The 25686-nt window shown below is 35.4% G+C and overlaps 1 protein-coding gene across 2 annotated transcripts; it reads right to left on the reverse strand.

The window, feature by feature from the left end:
- Nucleotides 1–12822: 12822 nt before the first annotated feature.
- On the reverse strand, nt 12823–22445 carry LOC148873537 (ankyrin repeat protein SKIP35-like). Of its 2 annotated transcripts, none has more exons than XM_088964977.1 (4): nt 22137–22445; nt 20700–21918; nt 18551–18983; nt 12823–13720 (listed from the first exon to the last, which is right to left on the reverse strand). In XM_088964977.1, the coding sequence occupies exons 2-4, from the start codon at nt 21338–21340 to the stop codon at nt 12914–12916; spliced, it is 1881 nt and encodes a 626-aa protein (XP_088821103.1). In that variant the 5' UTR covers nt 21341–21918; nt 22137–22445; the 3' UTR covers nt 12823–12913. The 2 variants fall into 2 exon arrangements, with proteins under 2 accessions (XP_088821103.1, XP_088821104.1); XM_088964978.1 differs by having other exon boundaries at nt 20700–21882; nt 22137–22434.
- Nucleotides 22446–25686: the final 3241 nt, after the last annotated feature.

Raw genomic sequence — 25686 nt, forward strand, 5'->3', positions numbered from 1 at the left:
ACCCAGCCTACAAATTTACCCAGGCTGGTCTGGGATTTTCAGTCTGCAGGCCGGCTGGGCCTGGGCCAAAAGTTTGGCCTTTTATTTTTCAAGATAGGCCCAAGCCTAGCCGTTACGTAATCCGAACGTGTCCCCACTATGTACATTCATATATGCATAAAAATATTATATATATATATATATATATATATATATATATATATATATATATATATATATATTTGATATATATATATGCATTTTTTTTTATAAATCATAGATAAATTCACACATATATACATATAAACATACATGTATATCAAATTTTAGTATGGATTGATTGATTAACCTAATCCCAACTAGAGCCTGATGTCAACCTCAATGCATCAAATTTCAATGTGAATTAGACCCAGGTCAGACGGTTCGAGATTGACTCAAGCTTGGACCTGGCTCAGGCCTTAGGCTCAACCGTAAGAGTGACTTGCATCCATTAGCCTAGCCTTTTAACAAATTTGCAAAAAAACCTAATGATGAAATAGTTGGTAAGGGACTTGCAACTGGATGGAGGATGGTCTAGATGTAATTTTAGTGTTAAAAGAAAATGGACAGATACCTGAACATATTCTGTTGGCTGATGTAGCATATACCTTAAAACCACCTTCTGTGAAATCTCTTATCTAAATCTCAATGGACCTAAGGAACTTTTTAAAATTCCAAAAGTGTCCTTATTTTACTTAAAGGTCGTTTGTTAGGGTACTATGCAAAAAGAGGAAAATTCTTGTTTAGGGTATTCAGTTACATTCAAAACCTTTTTTCTACCCACATAAAACAGGAAAACTTGCTTACAAGTGAAATATCATTCTTCTCAACAATGTTTTAAAAAATTACCCAAAACCAAAACTGCTTTGGCCACCCATTATTGGGTTAGTGGTTTGACCATCTAGTTCGAATAAATCAGTTCATGACATTTAAAAATTTAAAAATAATTAAAATAAAAAATTTGGCCCAAAATTTATTGTCTTTGGGCTGAATGGGTTGATGGTTCAACTGCTCGAAACAGTGGATCATTAACTAATTCAACAGTTTTTTGAGAAAATAATTGTTTGGAGGTGTAGTAGAACCAATGTCGACGACGATTTGAAAACCTTTCTTTTCAATATGAAATCCTCTGCCACCAGTTTGTAACAATTAATGTGTTCAGAACATCAATGGGAGAGAAAAAAGAGTTTTTATCTCCCCACTCGTTCTTTTCTTACAACTGTGTTCAGAACTATTGACTGTCCCCACCCCTTTTCTGCTATTTTATCTTAACTTTCATTCCTGGTTTGGCCTCCCTTCTTTAAGATTTTTTTCCATATCTTTCATTTCCTTGACAACCAAACACAACATAAGAGTTATATAGAAATACTGAGCTGAGCATGAGGTGCAAAAAATAAGCGCAAGGGCCATGTTGCATCTTAAACACGAAGAGCAAGACAAGGTATGCACCTTTTAGAAGGAAGGTGCAAAATGCAAAAAAAAATGAAAAAAAATGAAAAATATTATATAAAACACAAACTTTCAAAAAAAAAAAGTGCACCAAGAGAGTGTGCCTTCTGAAAGTATTGTGCCCAGGACCTAAGCGAGATGCATACCCTAAAATGTGCCTCGCCTGTGCGCTTAGGCACACCTCTTGCCTTTTAAATCACAGGTGCAACTTATGAATTTTGATATTAATTACTACATGGAGTGTGACTTTGGTACACTTCTGTTGAATATGTTTTGTCTAGCAACAGAACTTTTAAGGTTGTTTTTTCTCTTTTTTTTTTTTTACTTTTTGAAAAAGGTCAAATAAAATTTGACTGTTTAGGCTGCATTTGGAAGCGATGCAAGTGGAGTGTAAATCCTGGTTCTGAGTAAATTTGCACTTTGGTTTACTTTTGCTTGTATTTTGCAACATTGCATTTATGCATTGACAAATGACAGACCAATGCATATTTACATTGATGATAAGATAAAAAAGTGCATCAATAATAAAGAAGTAAATTTGCATTCAAATGAGGTTTTGATAAAAAAAAAAGCATATATTTTATTGGAATTCACGTTTGCATCCATTACAGCTAAAAGTCTGTTTGGTAAGAAGGTAAATTTATCAATGCAAAATTAATCCAACTTTACAATTTATATGAACCATTTTACACTACATATTTACATTCACACTTATTTGCATATTTTCCAAACGCGGCCTTAGAGAAAAATAATAGTATAATATAACAGGATTCTGGGTCACAATTGTTTTCTTTCTCTTTAGGTCAGTGCCACATAGGACCTTATATACTTTTTATTTTAGTAAAATTATGTTTTACAAAATTCATCGTCTCGCCAGACATTGAACAAAAACTATCAAGGATATGCCTGAGACTATTGAGTTGTGAAATGGAAGCCTTGGTAGTGAAATAGGTCGTCGGCATAGAAAATGTGAGACAACATAGGACCATAGCTTGAACATTTGAAGGGAGTAATGTGCCACTCCTTGACCTCAATTCTAAGCATTCTCGAGGGGATTCCAAACAAAGAAGAAAAATGTAAGGAGACAAGGGGTCCCCTATAGTAACCAACTCAACGGTTTGAAAGCCTCTAAAAGCACTAGAAAAAAGAAAAAGATGGGGTAGAAATATAATTCATAATTAATTTGATCCAATTTTCAGGGATATTCAAATTACAAAGAGTTTTGTGAATGAATGGCAATTCAAGCTTGTCATAAGACTTTTCTAGGTCTAATTTGTCACCCAAAATGTAAAGACCCTTCAGTTTTCGTTTTTGGAGTGTAAAATTCAGTAAAGGATAATAATATTAGGCAGCATTTGGAAACGATGCAAATATGTAGAGTGTAAAGCAGTCCATATAAATTGCAAAATTGGGTTAATTTTGCATCGACAAATTTACCACACGAATTCTAATAAAGCATATACCTTTTTTTATCAAAAGCCCACTTGAATGCAAATTTACTTCTTTTTCATTGATGTACTTTTACATCTTATTATCAATGTAAATATACATTGGAAAATGTATTTTATGTCATTTGTCAATGCATAAATGTAATGTTGCCAAACATAGGCGAAAGTGAACCAAAGTGCAAATTTACCCTGAACCAAAATTTACACTTCATTTGCATCATTTCCAAATGCAGCCTTATCAATAACTTTGTCCAATTGGATGGAACTAGTTTATCTACTCTGGGTTAGATTTCTTGGGGACTAAGACAAGAGTGGATTTGTTAAACTCATTAGGGATTTCACTGTTTTTAAAACATTTTTAGACAGAGATGGGATTCAATACTATATTCACAACCACTTGTAGCTATGCATTGAGAATATCTCCCCATGAATAACAACATACACATATAAAGATATTCCCAATACATAGTTGCGAGTGGCTATAAATACTATGTGAGCACCGTTTTGTAAGGATTGAATCCGAGTTCTCCTTGGACTGTAAGTATAAAATAGATTGCCAAGACAGGTTTCTAAACATTTGAAACAGAAAACAAAAATATGACTTAGGGTTAGGGTGCTTGCCAAGGCCTTCTCTAAAGTGACAAATTGATCGTCAATGGCTTTCAACAAGTCGTGGACTTTGTCATACTATTCAACAGAACCACGAATACCAGCAGTAATTTTTGTATTGATGAACACTACGCTAAGCTGATTGGATCTCTCCCATCGCTCATAGTGCAATTTCAGCAGGAGTACTTTATTCAGTTGCAGCTGGTGGTTTGTCTTTCCTTATAGCATAATCCATGTCCATCCACCCTAAATGAAGGAGGATCATTTCCTTCCATGTCTTATAGTTGTCACCCCGAAGTTCAAGAATGTCAAGACGCATATCAAAGTAAGTAGTAGGTTGAGATACTGTAAAAGGTCTAAATGCTTATGTCAGAATTTGAGGCTTTCAAAACTTAATTGCATGTGTTACCAATGTACAACATGCACAAAATTAAATCTAATGACATAAAAATTGCCTTTGGGCTAAATTTTTATTCAAATAGATCAATATGTCTTTACAATAGAAATGTCAAATTATTTATTTTTTGAGTACTTTATGAAATAATTTGATTTTCTATTCTCAATGATAAAACTACCAAATTATATTCCAGTTCATAATCCCTGTAGGTAAATTATGAAAATAATTTGGTTTTTTATCCTAATTAATTATATAAATATAAGAAAATTTCCTATGGGAGAAGTTTTATTATATCAAGTATAATTAATCGCAATTTATGTGATATTAACTTAATATAATCAAAAAATTATATTGATCACTAGACAATTTTTTTTTGTAGTGTTACAAGCTCTACTTAATGCCTAAGAACTATTATTCCTTATGTGATAAGCATTTACCAAGAATAATCACATAATTCATGCATAAACTTAATTTGAGCAATATAATAAAAATGCCCAAAAAAATAATTGCTTATGTGCTGAAATAACTTAAACTAAAATTGCATGCATAAAATAAAATTATACATACATATTCACAAAATTTAGGCGCATATATATAAAACTAAACACTAAAAGTGTTATTTTCAGGTAACAACCAACATATTGTAGCCCAAAACTAAAATTATTTATGCAATAAAAATATTTAATAGCATGCATAATGACAAATTAAAATTATACATGCACAGAATATAGTTGTTAGCATATAAACAATGTGCATACTACAAACGTTTTAATATATTTTTTTTAATCCCCAAAGCAAACAACATGTCTTTAGTTTAGCTCATCAGGGAGTCAAATATGATCAGCACCTAAAACATGGACCCACACCATTTGGTGTCGTCTCCTACCTTTAGCCGGGTTGTTTTTTACCCGTTTTCTAACCCAGTAAATCCTAGTTCATATTCATCATTTTATGCACCATTCTCCATGAGCATGAAATTAATCACAAAATTCATAGAAATCCCAGTACAAAAAACGATTCTTAATGATATTTTGCACCAAAAAATTCAAAATCAAAGAACCCATATTCAAAATATATAGGCACCAAAACTGTAACAATTTTGTTTATATGTGAGTCAATCTAACATGACAAGGCAGAGGTAGAAGCAAGGCTCTGATACCAAATGTAAGTATAAAATAAATTTCCAAGACATGTTTCTAAACATTTGAAACAGAAAACAAAAATATGACTTACCTTCGGCCATTGTCTTTGTTGCTTGGCAAGATAACTTTTCTCTCAATTTTAGATGGTGTTAGTGAGCAAAAGAGAGTAGTGAGAGGACCAAAACAATGGGCTTATATAGACGTCTGCCATCAAAACGGCTTTAGAAAGAAGAAACTGAAAATGAATTTCCCATTATTGCCATTATTTACACCACAATTATATAACTTTTTTAACGTAAAAACGTTACATGTTGCACCACAATTATATAACATTTTTTATCATAAAAACATTACATTAACTGGTGCAAATGTAACGTAAAAACATTATATGGACAACCCCCATATAAGATGGACCAGCAATGCCCAATATTTCTTAAAAATCCTATCATAATTCCATCTAGGCATTAAGGCTATGTTTAATTTGAATGAAAAGGTAGGAAAAGGCAGGGAAACCTATGCAAGCTTTGTACAAGTTTCCCTACCTTTCCTTTCCTTTCCCTACTTTTCTCTTCAAACCAAACACAACTTAATTGTTCCATAGGGGTGTTTTCAATCACTGATCTCATTCGATTATCCATTTGATTATTTAAGGATGTAGTATATAATTTTTTAAAATGATTAAGACATAAGAGTCTTCAATTCTGTTGGATCAGAGATCCAATTATGATTATCTTTAGGAGCCTAAACGTTTTTTTGCTTGACCTCCTTTAATGGTTAGTGTATGAAAAAAAAATTGGTATTGAGGTCACCAATCTATTCCAGCCTTCTGTCGCCACATTCTTTCTCCCTTGTTTAAGGACATTAAGGTATTTTGTTTGGATATCATCTTCGAACCTAATGAGGAAATGGGAAGGTTTAGTTTACAGGGAGCATTTTTAGATGACCTAGAATCTTAGTGCATCATTTGGATGGTGGAGATAAAGGGTGAGCATATTTCAGTTGAAACCGAAAAACCAAACTAAAAAATTTTCTGATTTTGGGTTTTTTTTGTTTGGTTATTTTGATTGTCGATTTCAATTTACGTTATTCAATTTAAATTTCAATCGAATAAATCGAATGCTCACCCCTAATGAAAATAATGACCAGTAATCAAGTTAACCACTTAGCATCTTCCAAATAGGAAGTGTGGGATCAAATCCATATAACCACAAGTTCTCCGTGATATGATCAATGAGCCTCACATGCACCCTGTTCTACCCATCCTGATTTCCTTAGTGTAATATGTAATACCAAAAAAAAAAAATCGAATGGTAGAGATTAATGTGCTGAGCTTAAAAGGCCACTTAGATGGAACAGATCTTTCGAAATCAATTCAATCACTCTAACTTTCTTTCGAGATGCTTTGACTAATTATAAGGGGATAAGTTTTATGGTCATGATTTTGTGGGTGTTTGGTTTTGTTTACGTTTATTCAGCAAATGTTTATTGAGGATGCCAAATAGGCACCACTTCAGCATTTTTTCTCTCTTTCTCTTCTGCATGCATCAAAAATGAAAAAGGTCAAGGAGTGGATAGAACTCTCTTGCGAGGGTTCTGCCTTGATTGAACTGCGTTGACTAAATCGCTTCAGAGAAATTACTTGAGATAGGTCTACCAGAAAGTCAATTTTACCCTTCATGTAAGCATGTTTTCAGCTTTTCAGATTTTTACTAAACATAGCTTCATGGTGTGTAACACCATAAACCGCTGGAAAAAGAGTCCGAAATCTGATCCCAAGCAAATGTCCCAACAAGCCATTGCAGTAGTACATGGAGAGCATCTCGTCATGAAAGATAAGGGAGATGTTCCCAATGTACGGTTATAAGAACTTGCTTGGACATCTGTTGGAACAAGGTCCAAGCCCAAGCCCTGGATAAAAGCCCTCTCATACAGAAACAAAGTAAGACAAGGGACATAAAATGTCTAAAAATGCAGGTGATATGCATATTGATATACCTTCGATTCTTTGACGGAATAGTATTGGGAAGAGACATGCTATGTAAATACAAGGTAGTTAAGTGTCACATAAAATAGTAGAAGGGGCTTAAATCAGTGAGTCTGGATTTGGTCCCAACAGCCATTGCAGCTATACATCTCACATCAGGGACAGGGGTGATCTTTCCAATGCATGGCTGCTGTTGCTGTTGGGACTATATCTAAATTCAAATCAAATATCCTATGGTCCCATAAAAAGAAAATATAACAAAAGAGGTTTTCAAAAATATTATGAAAAGTTTTGCTACAATTAGGGATAAATGGTGAACTTGTCTTAACTAGCCCCAATCAAATCAGTTCAAGTCAACCTTAGGCTCAATTTGAAAAGTGTACAAATATAAAAGTATATAGTATAAATATATACAAAATAATATAAAATACAAGATTTTGCACTCTAAAATTTGTATTTGTACTCCTTTCAAATTGAGCCTTAAGTTGTGTTTGGTTGCAGTACAATTTTATTTGCATTAATACAAATGCATGGGAGTGCAAATGAAAAGAATGGAAATTCTGATTTAATTTTCTTCTGGGTTTTATTTCATTCTGTTTTAGGTCTTATTTTATTTATTTTGCACTACAATCAAACAAAATAAAATAAATTTTGAAATAAAAATAAGTCATAATTTGCACCAAAATCACTTAACTATCATGATTTTGCATCAGTACAAATAAACTCACATTGCAACCAAACACAACCTTAGGGATTTGGGCCAGAGTTAGGTTAGTATACTTGATATATAGAGACGCAATATGAATGGACTTAGGTTGAGCATTTGTTAAAATTTAAATGGATACAAGTATGATGCAGTATAAGTTCTTCAAATCAAGTACCCAATTTGAACCCTTACTGATCTATACCTGGTTTGAGTATAAAATCTTCAAAACTAAGCCATAGTTTGATGGCATTGCCTTATGTTAATCTCTCTCCTGTTAGAAGAAGACTTGGAAATCGGATTGCTCGATTTGAAGACTTTCAACTACATTGGGGATGGGTTAGATTTTGGGTCCATTGAAAATTTAATAAACTCCAAACCCAATCCAATCCAAATTGCAACCCTAGTTGTGCCTAGTAAAACCAATATACAAAGATGTAATATTATTGTGAGATTAAATTCGTGTGCTACATTATGAAACTCTATGATGATATAAAGCAGGTATATTGAACAAGAAAAACCATCTTTTTATTGAGACATTGATAAAAAAAAGCTTTAGAGAGAAGAAATGGGTATAGTGGGTATAAAAAAGAAAAAGATACTAAACAGATACATGACCTAATTAAGGATATGCATTAATAATGCAACAACTAATGCTGAAAGAGCTATAGGAGAGACGATCCAATTTTATGGTTCTCATATATCTGCACCAAGAACCAAGCCTATGGACTGTGTTGAAGATTCAAAATCCATTTTCTTTTTAGATTTTATAAAAAAAAAAAAGATGAAATAATTCCAATGGATTTAAAACTTATTCTTAGGTAAATCAATTGCCAAATGCTTTTGTAAAATGTCCAATATCTGTTTTACATCTATCTGAAAATGTTCAATTTTCATAAAATCTTCTTGACTGTTATTCAAAAGGTCTAATAGCAATTAGTCTTTATTTATTTGCACTAGTCATAGATGAATTGACTAAACATATTCGAGAGGAGCTTCCGTGGTCCTTATTGTTTGCTAACCAAGGTTCAAGGTATCAAAACAATTACATCCAATACAACACATATTATATCAGTATCCAACGCCCAAGGGGATTAACATGTGGAATGGGTGGAATGCTCCAATTTAACACAATTCCTCCCATGCCCATGTGTGTCGTATCCACTATCCAATTGGTCTGTATTGACTGATTTCAAACCATTTATTTTGAGATTAAATTTAAATGCTTATTAATTGTGCCATTTAACTCACTAAATCCCACTTTTCATTAATTGTGCTTTTAACCACTCCTTATTCCCCACTAATTGTTCTCCTTTTGGATTTCAAATTTATGAATTTGCATATAATATGTATCTCATAAATTGCAGCGGATTTAGTATATTTTTTAATCAAGATTATATGTTTTTATAAATTATTAATTATATTCTAATTTTCCATAGATAACAGCATATTTATTATTTAAAAATAACAATATTATTTACAAAATATTTAAAATTTTAAGATTAATTTGACTTATTTTTTGTTAATATACAAAAGTCAAAAATAATAAAATAGGAAATATTTGATTTGGTAATTAAAATATAATAGTTGCATAAGATTTGTGTCTTGGATCATCTATATTCTCATGAATAAAATATATTTTTAGATTAATGATATTCATGTAATTAATAATTAATAATGCAACTTAAATAATAATAACATATTAATGACTTTATGATTTAGTAATTTGTAAAAATCGGCATAGTATTTTTTTAGACTCTTAATTGATGCATCATCAATAAAGTTGTATATCTACATTTCCCACCATATTGATTCTAATGTATTTTTGGTACCAAAAAGAAAAAAGATTCTAATGTATTTCTACAAAAACTATTAAAGTATGCATTTCCTGTGTCTTTATACCTTAGAGTTATTTCAACCTTAGGTTTAATACTATTAATGTATTTGTGGAATTTTTTGGAATTTCCCAAATTTATCCAACTGTATCGGTATCTTTCCACAGTACCTATGCATATCAGAAGTGCATCTATATATCCATTTTCAAATTAATTGACACAATGCACGATATTGATATTTTGAACCTTGCTAAAAGCATAATATTTATTAATTAAACTAACGAATTATTAAATACAAATTTATTTTTAGGGAAATTGTCTAAAGCTCGCCATGACTTTCAGCATTTCTCTTAAACTCACCATAGCTAAACGTCTAGTGAACCCCATGTCAGTAACTTGACGTTAAACAAACTAACAGGTATTAGTAGATAATTATTATACCCTTTGTTATATTCAACCCATTTTTCAATATTTCAGAAATATCATTGCTATTATTCGACTCAAAACCTATTTTTCAGCTTCCTTGGAATACTTTCAAGCACCACAGTGAGAGCAAAATGTCACTCAATGAGCAGAAATCTTATAAATAAGGTAGTTGGGCATTTAAGGGCATTTTAGTCATAAAAACATGTTTAATAAGGCCGATGTGGACAACTTCTGTCAATGTAACACTCATGGTGCTCTAACGGATGGTGAGTTTTGGCTTTTTGGAAAACAAAAACTTACTCACATAGGGTTCATTAGATGTTTTGAAAAGTTATAGTGAGTTTAAGAGAAATGCTGAAAATTTGTGGTGATTTTAAACAATTTCTCTTATTTTTATAACGAATATCTACGAAAGAAAAGGTTTTAAAATAAAGACCAAAATAAAATACGTGAAGTGTAAATTTAATAATAATGATGATGATGATGATGATGATTGCAAATTAGGATATTCTTAAAATTGGAATCCAAACGTTAATTCAATAATCCATCCAAAACAAGGGAATGGCTGAATAAGGTGTTGGTGGTAGAATTAGAACAGGCAAAAGGCAAGGGGTGCATGGACGATACCACTTAGGCTAAAAGAAATTTTTCATCAAACAATTGTAATACCAGCTTGGTTGTATGGAGCATGGTGATAAACAGCATATCAAAAAAATGAGAACATAAACTAATTTGATAAAACCTAAAGAGTATTTCCAATTGGTAATAGTGAGTAAGTAAATTATGAACATAGTCTCATGCAAAGACCACCATCTATAGATCTTTTACAAATTGTAAGAGCTAGAAGAGCTATGGGAAATTAAGGCTATGTTTGGTTTGAAAGAAAAGGTAGGGAAAGGAAGGGAAAGACAAGAAAGCCTATATAAGGTTTGTAAAGGTTTCCTTACCTTTCCCATCCTTTACCTGCATTTTCTTTCAAACCAAACATAACCTAAAAGAACATGAGTTGAACTAGTAGGAAATGATTGGAGGGCTCATAATTTAACAATGGATATGACATTGAACATATGGCAGAACAGGATTCATATAACTAACCCCATATAGTTGAGATAAGAAGAAGAAGAAGAAGAAGAAGAAGAAGATGAAGATGATGATGATGATGATGATGATGATGATGATGATGAATTAAAATAAATCAACAGTTCAAGCAGAACAGAAAAAAGGAAACAAATACAGCAGCAAAACCAACCACCAACATCACTGCTGTCGTGTAAAAAATAATAATAACAACAATCCCCCAATAACCCTCACATGCAGCTAAGCGAGCACTGAGCAATCAGATTTTCATCCTTTCTAATGAACCAGAATAAAACCTTGTGCCTGTGCAAAAGTTGATAGGCATCCTTGAGATAAAACTAACTTCCTGCAACTTAAAGATTGGCTCCCCACAAGGATGCCCCATACTGACCCATCAAAATAGCTGCTGCTTCTGTAAATGTTAGGCTTTATGCCTGTGTATGAAAGTTTTCACACAGGAATTCGCATTGGCTCCCCACAGAGGGTGCTCCACAGCACATCCCAACCATGCATTGTGAACTGTGGGGCAGTGAGCTCGTCACGCAATGGCTTAAAGCTAGAGATGTAAAATGGGTTGTGCCACCCACTAGCTATGGTTACAGGCCATGCCTGGCACAGAATGACCCCGGAGCCCCGTGCCTCCCACCAGCTATGGTGACAGGCCGTGCCTGGCACAGAATGACCCCCGAAGCCAGGCTGGGCCAAGGGTTTATGGCCCGCCAATCGTGACGGCATGCAACCTGTGAGGAATCATGCCAACACGGTGCAACTCAGCCCTTTCAAGTTTATTATACTAATTCAAATTTATTGTAATTTTTTAAATTTTATTTCATTATTTCATATAAACAATTGTATACATCAAATATGAATAAAATTCTAAGACTTTTTTGAATTTGTTGTCTCTCTTATTAATTTATTTAATTTTTTTATTCTTTTTCAATTTGCTTAAAACAGCAGCCCACAAAAGTGGGTTGTGCCAGCCCGGCCCAACCCATTACACTTTTACTCGAGGCTCTGCCAGGTGGGCTCCATACAGACAACTATATATAGTGAAAAACCCAAAAAGCCCAAATACACTATCATTCAACCAAAAAAAAATTCTCTTTCCCATTAGAGGGTGATGGGTGTTTTTTTGGCTGCAAAAATACGGACCTTGTGATGCTAAATCAGCTCAAGATTAAGTCCTTTCTAACCTTATATCGAAACAAACATATCACTAAAAAATAAGATTGTCATATAAATGTACATACGCCTAGTGGAATGCTTTCAGACCTACGTACTATTCTTTTTTCTTTGGGGGTTCTATAGATTCCCCCACCTCATAAATTTATAGATTTATATAACTAAGATCAGTAACAAACAAGGGAATCTATTACAATGCAAGGGGGTAATGTAACATAAGTGGGGGCTTGGGACAATACATTCGAAAAACACAATAGAACTTTTTAAGGAGAGCAAGCCATAAATTTCCCATTCTCTTTATTCCCAAAAAAGAAAATCAAGAAACCCTTAATACGTCATAACTATAATATATCTATATATAGACTTACTTATATTGTATAGTAATAGTATTTTTTTTTTACAAGAAAAAAGAAAAAGACACTCAAAAAAGAACAGTATAGTGATAGTTACACATACAAAAATAGTCATATATAATAATAAGATATAGAAACAGATGTAGAGATGAAGATAACAGCTAATCACATGAGCAGAAGAATCAGACAGCTTGCCAGATTGTCACATTAAAACCCTTCTAAATATTAATACGATTTTTATTGAGATATATATTAGAAAAGAAGCGAAAATTGATTAATAAATTCATGTATCAAGCAACATTTGGCGCAGCAAGCAAAAATGGGGGTAGATGATGCTCCAAAACAGCCAGGAGTTCTCTTCCCTGACTTGCCTCATCCACCGGCCCACCACCCAGCCTCCTTGCAGCTTCCAAAAGTTGACCCCTTAACCGCTGTGAAAACAAACGCCCACCTGCCTTCAAACACTCCCTGTACAGTGGCAAGTATGTAATGGCTACCTTCAGCGGGCCTGGGAGATCTCTCAGACACATGGGAGACCCACCCCAGTTCAAGATCCTCATCACATTCACATAGTGATCTTGCTCACATCTCAACCCATCCAAGAATGCTGCCTCCGACCAATGTTCCCGCAGGAAGGCCTTCAGATCTGGGGCGACAGCTTCATCTTCTGACCTTGCAATGTTGTCCGCAACAGCATAGGTTGCAGCTGGGTCACCCAGGAAGTCAGAACGGAGGAGGAAAGCAACACCATCAAGTGACCCGCCACTTCGCTCCCCAGCAGCTTTAAGAATCTCAATGCTGAGGGCAGCAAGGACATGCTGGGGAACATGAGGAAGAAGGTATGCAGCAATTCCTACTTGACTGCTGGAGGTGGCTGCAGTCAGTGCAAGGCAAAGCTCCATGTCCCGGCATCCTCTTTGGACAAACCATTGTACAACCTGCATGCATCCTCTCTCTGCAGCTCTCATCAAAGGGCCCAAAAAAGCAATAGCATTACCCTCTTCAACAAGACACTCCATGGTTCCTATCTTGCAGTAGTGTGAAGCAAAGCCCAGAGCCAAGTCAACATCCACATCCAAGCTGTTTCTTTGGGCTATCTAAAACGGACCAATCCAAGATAGAAAAATTGCGATAGGAAAGAAAAAGAAACCAAGTCAGCACTGCATGATGATTGATGTACCCCCTTCAAAAGTTCACATTCAACTGTAAAAAATATGAGAAAAAACAGATTTTTCCAAACTTACACATGTCAGTGTTGTTCATATAGTGATAACTATAGTTACTATACCTTAGATATTGGCCTGGGTTCCCCAAGATTCACTGAACAAGGGATGTCAATAGGTCATATTTGGTATGGGTTGGGCGACCCATCCCATGAAGGCATGAATAGAGTTAACCAGGGCATGCAGTGAGGCACAAGACAGTGAGAAACAAAATGCCCAAGGCATCAATCTAAGTCATACTTTCCCGCTAGAGGTAGAGTAGGTTACCTGATTAACCCACCCCATTGCCCAGTTACCCAATGCATATCAAGCAATTTATTATAAGCAAGGCAGCAAATAGTTATGTGAAATGCGGGACATATCAGAGCATTTCAACAAAAAGCAGCAAATAGTTATGTGAAATGCAGCAAATAGTTATCAGAGCTTTTCCTCTTCTTTCCTCACTTTTTTTCCTTTTATTCTCTTTTTGCTTGTGCATGTTTTGGGTGGGGGGGGGGGGGGGGATAAAGCATAGAACACAGCTATGGCAAAACACACTTGAGAATCCATACAGCAGCTTTTACTATATTATAGTTTTGTTCCATTTGGTTCTAAAGTTGTAACTAAGCAAGAAAATGATCAGAGATCAGTAGACAGAAATTTCTTGGATGAAGAACCCTATCAGAAAGCACTCTTGGTGCACCACAACTGACTTGTACACCCGGCTATTTGCCTTGTGTCGTTTCATGTATCTGCGTCTACAGTGTATAAGTTGGATAATTTACCAAGTATTGCCCACTAGAAATAGAGAAAATTAATGTCTAACGTGGTTCAAGAATATAATTTAGAGAGTTTTCTGTACTAGGTGTGTTGTGTTTCAAACCACTGGGCCCACTGTGGTTTGGTTAAAACAACATATTTTGACAACACACCATACACAGATAGTGCTCTGCATGTTGTAATGTGGCATGTTTCAAAAGCTAGAGCAGTGTGGTATTGGGAACACAAGAAATAAGTTTATTCAAAAGCCTACAATATTTTTGAGTTCCGGAACACGTATCCTGGTTCCAGAACCAAAAATGGCTTAAAAGAACACCCAGATGTCATGGTGCGTTCAGGAACCAAATGAAACACAAAAAATAACACAATACCAAACACTAGCTTTTTTTTTCTGATCAGCAACAAAGAGAAGAATTCATTAATTAAAAATTAAAAGAGTTACAACAAGAGGTTGTTAAACCAAAAAAACAAGTATAGACATTCCACTCTTTCTCCAAACACTACTTTGGTAGATTAAAAACCAATCAAGAATACTTGAATCAAGTGTATAAACAAAGCATCTAGCAACTACAACAAAATATAAAACAAAAAACCCAGGGATTACTTAAAGGAGCTCTTTGTTTTCATACTGGAATCTTCTACCAAAGAGAAGGTTTGCTGATCCTGCAGGTTATAAAAGCCAACTAACGCAAATTGGTTTATCCATTACACCTGAATCAAGCCTCATTTTTACGATCAGTAACTGTTAAGCTTTACTAATTCAAATAAAAGAATTTTTTATATACATTATGCCAAGCATCACTTAGATATATGCTGGCCAGACCCCCTATCCCACTGGTATTACCCTTGCACAGGGCAAAGATGGTTTGTCTCCAAGAAAAGCTCCCACATGAAAAATGGTTTTAGAAATTCACAATGAAAAGAAAGCCTTCATCCAAAAGTCAACTTAGGTTTGTGAAGCCTAAACGGACAATATGAGGTGGAATTCTCTCATATACAATCAATTCATGGAGTTGGAAAAAACAAAAACAACATTTCATTATTTTCTGGTTAGGTTTTGGTCCCATTCATGCAGTTCCAGAGAATGGATAGATTGTGCACATATATTCCAGAATAAAAGGAAGGAATAGAGATCTCCATTATCAATCTTGAGCTCATAGATCCTTTTTCCTCAATCTTATCTGGCATTCCACAATGGGGAATAAAAACTACAGTCATAATCATTTTGAGTGGTTCCATCAAGATGCTTGGCTCTTCTTTACATTTTGTGCTTTTGAAAGTTACAGGTATTTTTCATATCCTACTCATATCTCCATATCTTGATGTAGATCTATATGATTGAAGGAGATATTTAAAAACAAATAAAATATGGTTCAAAATCTAGTATTCCTACTCATTCTACAGGGCATCCAGCCCATCTCAATGTCCCCTTTGCCCTTGCAAAGTAGAGTAGCCCAAAAAGCTTTCTCAAATTACTTATCTTCATATTACATGGAAAATACCAATTTATTCAAAAAAAAAGTAAATATCCACCATAGTTTTTTTGGAAAAGAAGTCCTTGTCTTGTGTTAAGAAACTAGTCTAGTTTATCTAGAAAAAAAAAGTATTGGATTTTTCAAGATCTTATTTACTTGTCTGTACTATCCTAGATATGGAGAATTCTCTCACATTTATTTTACTCTTCATGAAAAATACTTAGATCTAGGAGATGCTTTGTATTTTCCCTATAACCATAGGAGCACTGTAAAAGGGAGTAAGTATATTGGTCTTCTATGAGAACAAATGGTAACACCATGTTTGATCATGATGAAAACGAGATAACAGAAAAGAAAAGAAAGACTCCTTTCAGATAGAACCAGTTTTGCATCCTCTTGCTCTCCAATGGTCTCCTGTTTATCCACTCTCTCTGCTTTTTAGGAAAGAAAAAGCCAGTTTTATCTGAACATTTTTATCAATAACCAACCATTTTATTAACAGCAATTTTAATGTAAAAACATGCATTCACCCATTGGAGAGAAAAAGGAGTTTTTATCTCCCCACTCATTCTTTCTTACAACTGTGCTCAGAACATTTAACTGTCCCCACCCCTTGTTCTGCTATTTTATCTTAACTTTCTTTTCTGGTTTGGTCTCCCTTCTTTAAGATTTTTTCCATATCTTTCATTTTCTTGACAACCAAACAAAACGTAAGAGTTCTAGAGAAATACTGAAATGAGTACAACTCAGTGTTTTAAAAGCACAAGGCGCAAAAAAAAATATTGCAAGGGCCATTTTGCATCCGAAGCGTGAGGCCCAAGGCGAGGCATGTGCCTTTTTGAAGCAAGGTGCAAAATGCAAAAAAATGGTAAAAAATTTCAAAAAATACAGAACATTAAAAATATTAAACACAATATTAATTAAAAATATAAACTTAAATTTGAAAATAAATGTTTAAAAAAATCACATTATCTCAAATTAAAATACATAAACATAACATATAAAACATATTTAAAATGAAATTTTAAAAATAAAATCAAACATAACATATAAAACATATTCAAGAATGTAAACTCTTAATCTCTTTTTTTTTTTCCCAATTGCATTACTTCAAATAGCTAATGTGATGCTAAACATTATGTATTCCTGATTCTACAAGCTGCCTTTGTACCAAGCCCCTCAAGGCAAAGCCCAAACAAGTCCATATCAGGATCTTCAATTCTTAATCCCTATTAAAAAAAGATTTTTATAACTTTAAGCGTCTTTTAAAAATATCTTTTTTATTAAAATGAATGAATGAGCAACATTAACAAATATGGAGTTTTTAAAAATTAAAAATCTTTGCCTCGAGGGGCTTGGTCGGGGTCTGGGGGCAGATGCTAGGCAACAGGAAAAAAAATGAACAATTTTTCAAAAGGTGCATACCTAGGCTGAAGTGCAAGGCACACCAGGTGAGAACTTTCTGAAAGTGCTGTGCCTGGGACCTAGGCAAGGCACATACCCTAAAATTCATCTCACCTGTGCGCTTAGGCACACTCATGCCTTTTAAATCACTGGTACAACTTATGAATTTTGATATTAATTTCTACATGGAGTGTGACTTTGGTACAGCTTTGCCGGATATGTTTTGTTTAGCAACAGAACTTTAATGCACCACAGTAAGGTTGTTTTTTCACTTTCTTTTATTTTTTGAAAAAGGTCAAGTAAAATTTGATAGCTTGTAACAGGACTCTGGGTCATAAAATTGTTTTCTACATAGAACCTTGTATACTTTTTATTTTAATAAGATTATACCTTACCTTTAAAAGAAAAAACCTGTGTCACTCTTATGTTAGGGATCCAGAAATGGGGGAAGCCAGCTGTAATTGTATATGGAGATCTTTTGCTATTTCTTATTTTTACCTTAACTTTGTATTTGCATTAATTGGGCTCATACAAGAAAAAGGTGAGCTAAAGCAATCCCTTGACTGGATAAATTTCTAGACTTGTTAACTGTATTGTTTCCAACAGTATACAGAATGAGATAGATTAGGTGATTCAGGTCATCTGATCTGGCTGTTTTAAGGGCTCATAGTTTAACAATGGGCATGGCACTAAACAGAGAAGAATGGAAAAACAGAATTCATGTAGCTGACCCCATATAGTCAGGACAAGACCTAATTGAGTTGAGTTAAGGTTGTCTTATCTGGCAAACCTTCTAAACAATACAAACTTAATGGCAGGTCCAATATAAACACGTACATATCTGGTATTAACAATTAAAAAAAGAGGCATGGCTTCTGTACCAATGATGCACTAATGGCACCAAATATTTCCACTTTTTGTCAATTTTTTACCAACTTACATGACATTAAACCTTTGCACAGGAGTAAGTTCACTTTCCAAAATCATTATGTATGCATAAATTACCAGAAGGTAGATAATTAGAACACAACCAAAAACTATCCCACAACTTAAACAATTAGGATACCTGCAGTAAGATGCGGACAAGCTCGGTGCTCCCGAAACGTGAGGCTTCAAGAAAGCACTGGTTGACATTGTCTGCACCGCCTTCTACCAACATTCCTAGCAACCCTTGGATTGCAGTAGCCGAAAGTCCAGATGCCCAACCAGGATCAAAAGAACTAGAGAAGAGGGTGAGGGGAAAGCAAGCCGCATCAAAGGCCTCAGTGAAGTCCTTCCCAGTAAGATGGTTACCAGCAAGATCTAGAAATGTCTTGAATGCTGACAACTGAAGTTGGATCTCAACGGCTGAACCATGACTTACTCTATCCCTACTCCCCTGACAACGGGAATGGAAACCTATGCATTTCAGGGCCCATTCTGTAAATTTCTGGACTTTAGCACCAGCTTCTGCCTTCAAAACCTCATCCCCATTGCATTCTTGAAGGCGCTCATGTAACCTGATAAAGAAGCAAAGGTAAAATAAATCCGTTCATCTATTGTGTCAATTGAAAATCTGCATACTAACTAGAATAAAAGAAACACATCACAACCAACTACAGTACATTCTCCAAAAAAATCAATGATTAAGAAAAGGGAAAAAACTTTTGGATTCCCTCCAAGTCAATAATGTTATGTTTGGATTTTTGGAGTAGAAATGTATTACCACAAAATAAAGGGTCTAAAATTACTACCCCCCCCCAAAAAAAAAAACGACAGAATTCACTAAAGTAGAGAAAAATACAACTAAAAACCATTTCTCTTCGGGTTTTCTTTAGTTTCCTTCCTCAAGACAAATTGCAAAGGGTTCGACTATGATATGGAAAAAATATGATATCTGAAAAACTTCTGACCAGTCAACTGGAATCATAAACATGATAGCCAATTAGGTGTTATTTATCAAAATTCATGGGTGGGTTTTGATTGGTCAAAACTCTTCCTATACCATATCTTTTCTGCATCATAGATTTTCCCAATTGCAAAATCTTAAAAGTAACTAATTTTGAATTGTTTCCATCATGTGTTTCCATGTCCACCATAATTTAAACACAGCCAAGGGAATGACATGATAACACAGCATGTGCTTGTAATGTAAATGTTTATCGCATATAAATAGGTAATAGGCACACCATGTCATTTATAGTTTCACATAATTGCAAAATAAGAACTTGATTCCTATCTCATGGAATTAATCTTCATAACTGTGGCTTCAACAGGTTTTATATTGTGATGGTCGATTCCACTCTTTTTTATTGAAAAGCTTCCATTCCTTTTCCCCCCCAACATTTAGAAGGAAATGGTATGACTGGAATGTTTTAACATTTCACGTCTTCAATGGTCATGTTAGAAAGGTAAGGTTTCGAACAGATTCCATAAGTGGATGAGTTTGATAAAAAAAAAAGTAAAAAAGATAGTATAATAAAATGCACATTCTGTTGGATAATATTAGATACTAGATGGAGAAAAAGCATATGATTAAAGTTAGAGATGAAAACTAAAAATTCCATCTGCAATGATTATATATTATCTAAAATAGGTTCCGACCAGCTTAACTACCAAAATGGAATGTGCCCAAATCAGCAGCTGGAAACTTCAGTTCAAGATTCGCTTATAAAGAAGAATTTTCAGAAAGGAAAAACAAAGAGGAAACCTCGAAAACAACTATAGGATCTCCAAAATTCAACTTCAAATAGAAGCTTAACTGGAAATTTTAACTATGCAAATAGAAAAACTTAATTCTGAATTCCCCATCTACTATGATTTAAGTATGGAAATAAGGTGGAAATTTTAATGCTGATGGAAGCATTTGAACTTCAATCTCAAATATTTATTGGACTAAATTTTAAAAGGAATTCTGCTAATATAATAATTACTTGAGTGTGACCGTGTGAGTAAAGAGGCACATGAACCTGCCACCAGCCCTAATAATTAGTAGATGATGATAATAGAATCAACTCCTTGACTAGAGAAGAAGCATAAACATATCTTTGTTTGTTGATACCTGCCTACAGCTCTGGAGATTGTTTTGTATCTTTGTCCTTAGATCCTCTTAAATACTTATGTTTCAACAAGCATTGTTATTTATCAACTAAAACAAAGAATTCAAATGGTATTGTGATATTATAATTGGCAGCCAAGAGATATATTATCTGAATTACAAATAAAATAAGTTTTACCTTTGGGCCATGATAGTCACCGTATCTGCTAAACTCATTGTCCGGCTCTGACAGGCAGAGACACAGGATGCAAGAAATGAAGTCCTCAGAGCTGCTCTTGTGAAGTCATAAGCACCATTGGCAATGATCTTCTTGATCAAACCTGTTATGCCATGTAACTCCTGTTGAGTGCTCAAGAACCAGATGGAATCCAACGTTATACACAATGCATCATTAAGAGTTTGGGGGTCTGCTAACAGAATCAGACTCTCTGCAAGCTCCCAATCATGAGAGTTCAGTGCACTCTGAAACATTCTGCCCAACTCAATCCTGTCTTGTCTACTGAGCTTCTTGTCATGCCCGTTTTTGTCCTTTTTGTAGATATCAAAATCTGCTGCAGATGTCCTTGACTTGGGTTTCCTGACACTGCAACTACAGCCACCGGACATTCTGGGATCTTTGTTCATCAGAGGTGCTTCCCGTGAGAAAACAACATTACTTCCCTCACCTTTTTCAGATGAGAATAACTCTCCATCATCTTTAGCATTTCCAATTCCATTTCCATCAGTTTCCATTTCTGCACATAAGGGATCTTCAGAATTGCTTCCATTCACAAAATGCAAAAGCTCACTTTGTTCCGAAGGAACGATCTCCTCCTCCATCCTCCCCCACCAATTACTGTAGTTCCAAAATGGATATTTTGGAACCAAGTAAAGTAACCCAACTGCTCAATTTCTCCAAATAAGACAAGGATATCCCGTCATAAGTAAGAACACCAGACGCCTCGAATGACAAGATAATGAAGCAAATGAATCCCCTTTGTGACTCTCAATTATCTCAACACCGAAATGCCTGATGCAGAGAAGAAATTCCAACCTTTCCCTGGTTTACCGTCACTCAAAGAAATTCAAACCTTGAGGGGGGAAAAAGAAGACCAAAGACAGATGAACTCGAAGGTCGAAACTCAACACCGAAATATGGGGAAAAGGATGAAGATAAATTGTTATATGGGCAACACACAATTCCCCTCTTCTCTCTTATGATTCAACTCTCTATAGTAGCCATCAGACAATGAAACCCATGAAAGAGAACTGCAATCCCCCTTTTACCAGTCCCAGAAACCCGATTCCCAATACCCCAAACTCCCCCAAGAAGAGAGAAACAAAGAGAAACCCTCAAACCGTCGGTTCCAACAGTAGAAGCCCTAAAAAGACAACATGATCAAATCCACAGAAATGCCCTGAAAAATCAGAGATCCACCAGCAACCAAAAGAACCCAAGAAATTTCACTTAAACAGATGTACAGAGGCCATTAAAAGAAAAAAGAAAACCACAAAAATAAATAACAGAGGCAGATTTTTTATTTTTGTCTACAGTAAATAAAACAAAACCCGAAAAAATGAAGAAATTATAAAAGAATATGCAGCCCAATTGGCGCAAAAGGGAGAAGCAACAGACCTGGTTCAGCAAAGGAGTAAAGACGCAGAGGAGAGGAGGAAACTGCAAATGGTCAGAACACCAGAATTGAGAATGAAAAGGGTATCTTTTTTTTCTCCTTTTTTCTTTCTCAGAACGAGAGAGGAGGAGGAGGAGACTACGATTGAAAATTTACAAAAGAATATTGAAAAATATCAACTCTGATAGATATAGACAGAGAGAGAGAGAGAGAGAGAGAGAATGATTGAAAATTAACGAATTAGAAATCTAAAAAGAAGAAAACTAAAAAGGAAATCGAGAAAAAAAAAAAAAAAAAAAACGAGTGTGACCGCACCACACCACACAAAAGCCTTCTGCTTTAAAAGGGTCCCACCCCTGCGTAAGGCTCCCAGGCCCACTACAAGGATTAACACCGTCTTCCCTCTCTGCGACTCTGCGTTTCTCTCTAATTCCCCCCCGCCCTTTCCCTTTCTTTCCTCAGCCCACAATCAATCCCCCATGGCCATGGTTGGCTCGGCTCAAAACTCGGGAAAGTAGCGAAATGCCCCTCGCTAGATTTTTCCTCTCTCTCTCTCCCTTTCTCTCTCCAACTGGCTAAATGACTCCCGTCCTGAGAACGGCGCAGCTATATCTGATTTTTATTTGGGGAAATTTGCTCAAATTTTCCCTATATTTTTTGAAATTAGTTGAAACTTTCCCTGAAATTCAAAAATAGGTGTGGACTCCTTTAGACTTTGTTTTTATTTTTTTACAAAATGAGCGTGCATGATTTTAAATATAAAATATTTAATTATTATTTTCATCCTTTTAAAACAAAAAATTAGTTTAGCCTAAAAATTGTAATTCATTTTAAATTGAAAAATAATATAGCAATAAATACAAATGAAAATGTATAATGACAAGAAAATCCCTCCAATTAAATTTAAAAAAATGCTTTTATAGAAATTAAATTCCAAAAAAAAATACTTTTATGTAATAGATTTGCATATGACAATTATTGCATTTAAGATCTTAGCATCTAACAACTCTTTAAACGTGAATAAAATCAAAGATCTGAAGATTATTTTAATCTTCAAAGAAATCATTCTTTGGCCCTAGGTCAAATTTTTTTTCGTTAAAATCAATGTATAGACACTTTTTCTCTTTGATCGATATATACTCTATAACTTGTTCCTACTAGAGCTTTCAAAGGCATTTTGGTTCCAATAAAAGAATCTAAACAAGTTCGCTTTGGATTTGTTTAAATTTTCAAACATAAAAATGTTGGATTAGCCATGTGCCAACTAGAGTTGAAATTGATCAACAACCATGGGTAGCCCATCCCCAATCCATGAACCTACAACCCTAGTGCAAGTGGGATTCAATCTTAGGCCTTGGCTACAACCAAGAAGAGGCCTTATCAACCAACCAAACAATTGGTACCTTGTGCAGAAGATTCGAGCAAATCTATCGAATAGTACTCCTTTATGGGATCTTATCAAATATGAGCGACTACCACTATTGGGTTATTGCAATTTGTATGAAATGTGTGTCAATTGACATTAATTGTGGTCGTATAAGAGGTTCTATGGACACTTGACTGTGTTGATGCAGCTCTAGGTTCAGATAATGATTAATCGATTGTAATCACAACAATCCTTTGAAAAAAATTAGTAAATGTGCATGTGCTTTGCATGTGACGATTCTAGATTATGATAATTATAATAATAATATGCCCAAAATTTTCTATAAACTTTATGCATTTTTATTTTTTGTTTTTAATTATTAATCATATAGAGATTGCAAAATTCAAATCCAATTACATAAACACCTTATCCAAATATGTGATAATCAGATCGAACTGTGAATGATGGAGCGCGATCCGGCTGGTCTTAGATGTCTGCTGCCTTGCTTTCGAACGGGGGTAGTAGGGATCCTGAAACGGGAGAGATGGGAAAGCTCCGGGGGGAACCCGGTGTAGAGGCTCCGAAGCTCAAGTTAGAATCTTTCAAAAGCAAGGTAATACCAGATAGTGCAAAGTGCATACCTCCGTTGTCGGGGGGCAGGGGGCTCTTATAGTCGCTTCGCGTACTCGTCCTGAGGCCCTTGTCAGATCGGGTATGATTACCCTTGCGCTTGTCAACTCGGCCGTCGTCCCTTCTGCTGAGACAGAACCGTCACTGCCTAACCGTCTAACTGGAGATGGCGGCGTCAATGGCGGTGGCAGGTGGCCGTTTAGAGTGCTGCTGCAAAAACGTCAGATCCCAAGTCAGTCAGGCGTGGCGCCCTCGGGCACGGACTTCCCTGGTGCCAGGCAGGGTACGACTTGTTTGGCTTTGGTGCCTAGAAGATGATGCGAAGTGCTGAGCGAGGCGGTCTTGAGCTCGGAGGTATCCCGAACTGTAACAAGGTGGGTCAGTTCGGCGAAGTGTGTCCTGAGCTGTTACAAGGTGGCAGTTCGGCGAAGTCTACCCCGAGCTGTTACAAGGGTCAGTTCAGTGAAATCTACCCCGAGCTGTTACAAGGGTCAGTTCGGCGAAATGAACCCCGAGCTGTTACAAGGTGGTCAGTTCGACGAAGTCTATCCCGAGCTGTTACAAGGCGGCAATTCGGCGAAGTCTACCCTGAGCTGTTACAAGGTGGTCAGTTCGGCGAAGTCTATCCCGAGCTGTTACAAGGCGGCAATTCGGTGAAGTCTACCCCGAGCTGTTACAAGGTGCAGTTCGGCGAAGTCTATCCTGAGCTGTTACAAGGCGGCAATTCGGCGAAGTCTACCCTGAGCTGTTACAAGGTGGTCAGTTCGGCGAAGTCTATCCCGAGCTGTTACAAGGCGGCAATTCGGCGAAGTCTACCCCGAGCTGTTACAAGGTGCAGTTCGGCGAAGTCTATCCCGAGCTGTTACAAGGCGGCAATTCGGCAAAGTCTACCCCGAGCTGTTACAAGGTGCAGTTCGGCGAAGTCCATCCCGAGCTGTTACAAGGTGGGTTAGTTCGGCGGAGTGTGTCCCCTTATTCCCGCCTAGGCTTGACCCCTTTTGCCGATCTGTCGTTTCTGCCACGTGTCTCATAATAAAGAGGTCGGGCCAAATCTTCCTTCATCAGTGAAGTTTCGAGTATCATTGGCATGCTTACCTGCTTGGCTATATTCTTCTTTTTGTACAGTTTTATCCTTTTGTTGTATCTTTTTTCTTTTGTTCATTTATCAAAAAAATGTAAGACTTAAATAGAGGGAATGAGGTGAAAAGTAGTAGTTCAATTTATAATTTAAACCTTACAATTAAATAGAGACTAAATTAAAAAATGAGTATTTTAGTCACTACTTTAAAAACTTGACCAAACCGAACAGTCGAACCATTTTGGCCCAGGAATTGGTCAAGTTATTGGTTCCATTTTGGCTCTGAACCACTATTTTACAAAAAGCTGTTGAAATGATTAGAAAATTATTGACCCGTACGGTTTAACCATTACAATGTTCGACCTAGTTAACGATTCTCATGTTTCTTTTAAACTAATTTCAAAATTTTTTATTTATTTTAAAATAGAAAAAATAAAAAAATAAAAACTTTCATATCTCATAATCTTGTTCAATTATT

This window comes from Nelumbo lutea, chromosome 1 (assembly GCF_056320005.1).
Source record: "Nelumbo lutea isolate HS-2025 chromosome 1, American lotus-T2T, whole genome shotgun sequence".
NCBI lineage: Eukaryota > Viridiplantae > Streptophyta > Magnoliopsida > Proteales > Nelumbonaceae > Nelumbo > Nelumbo lutea.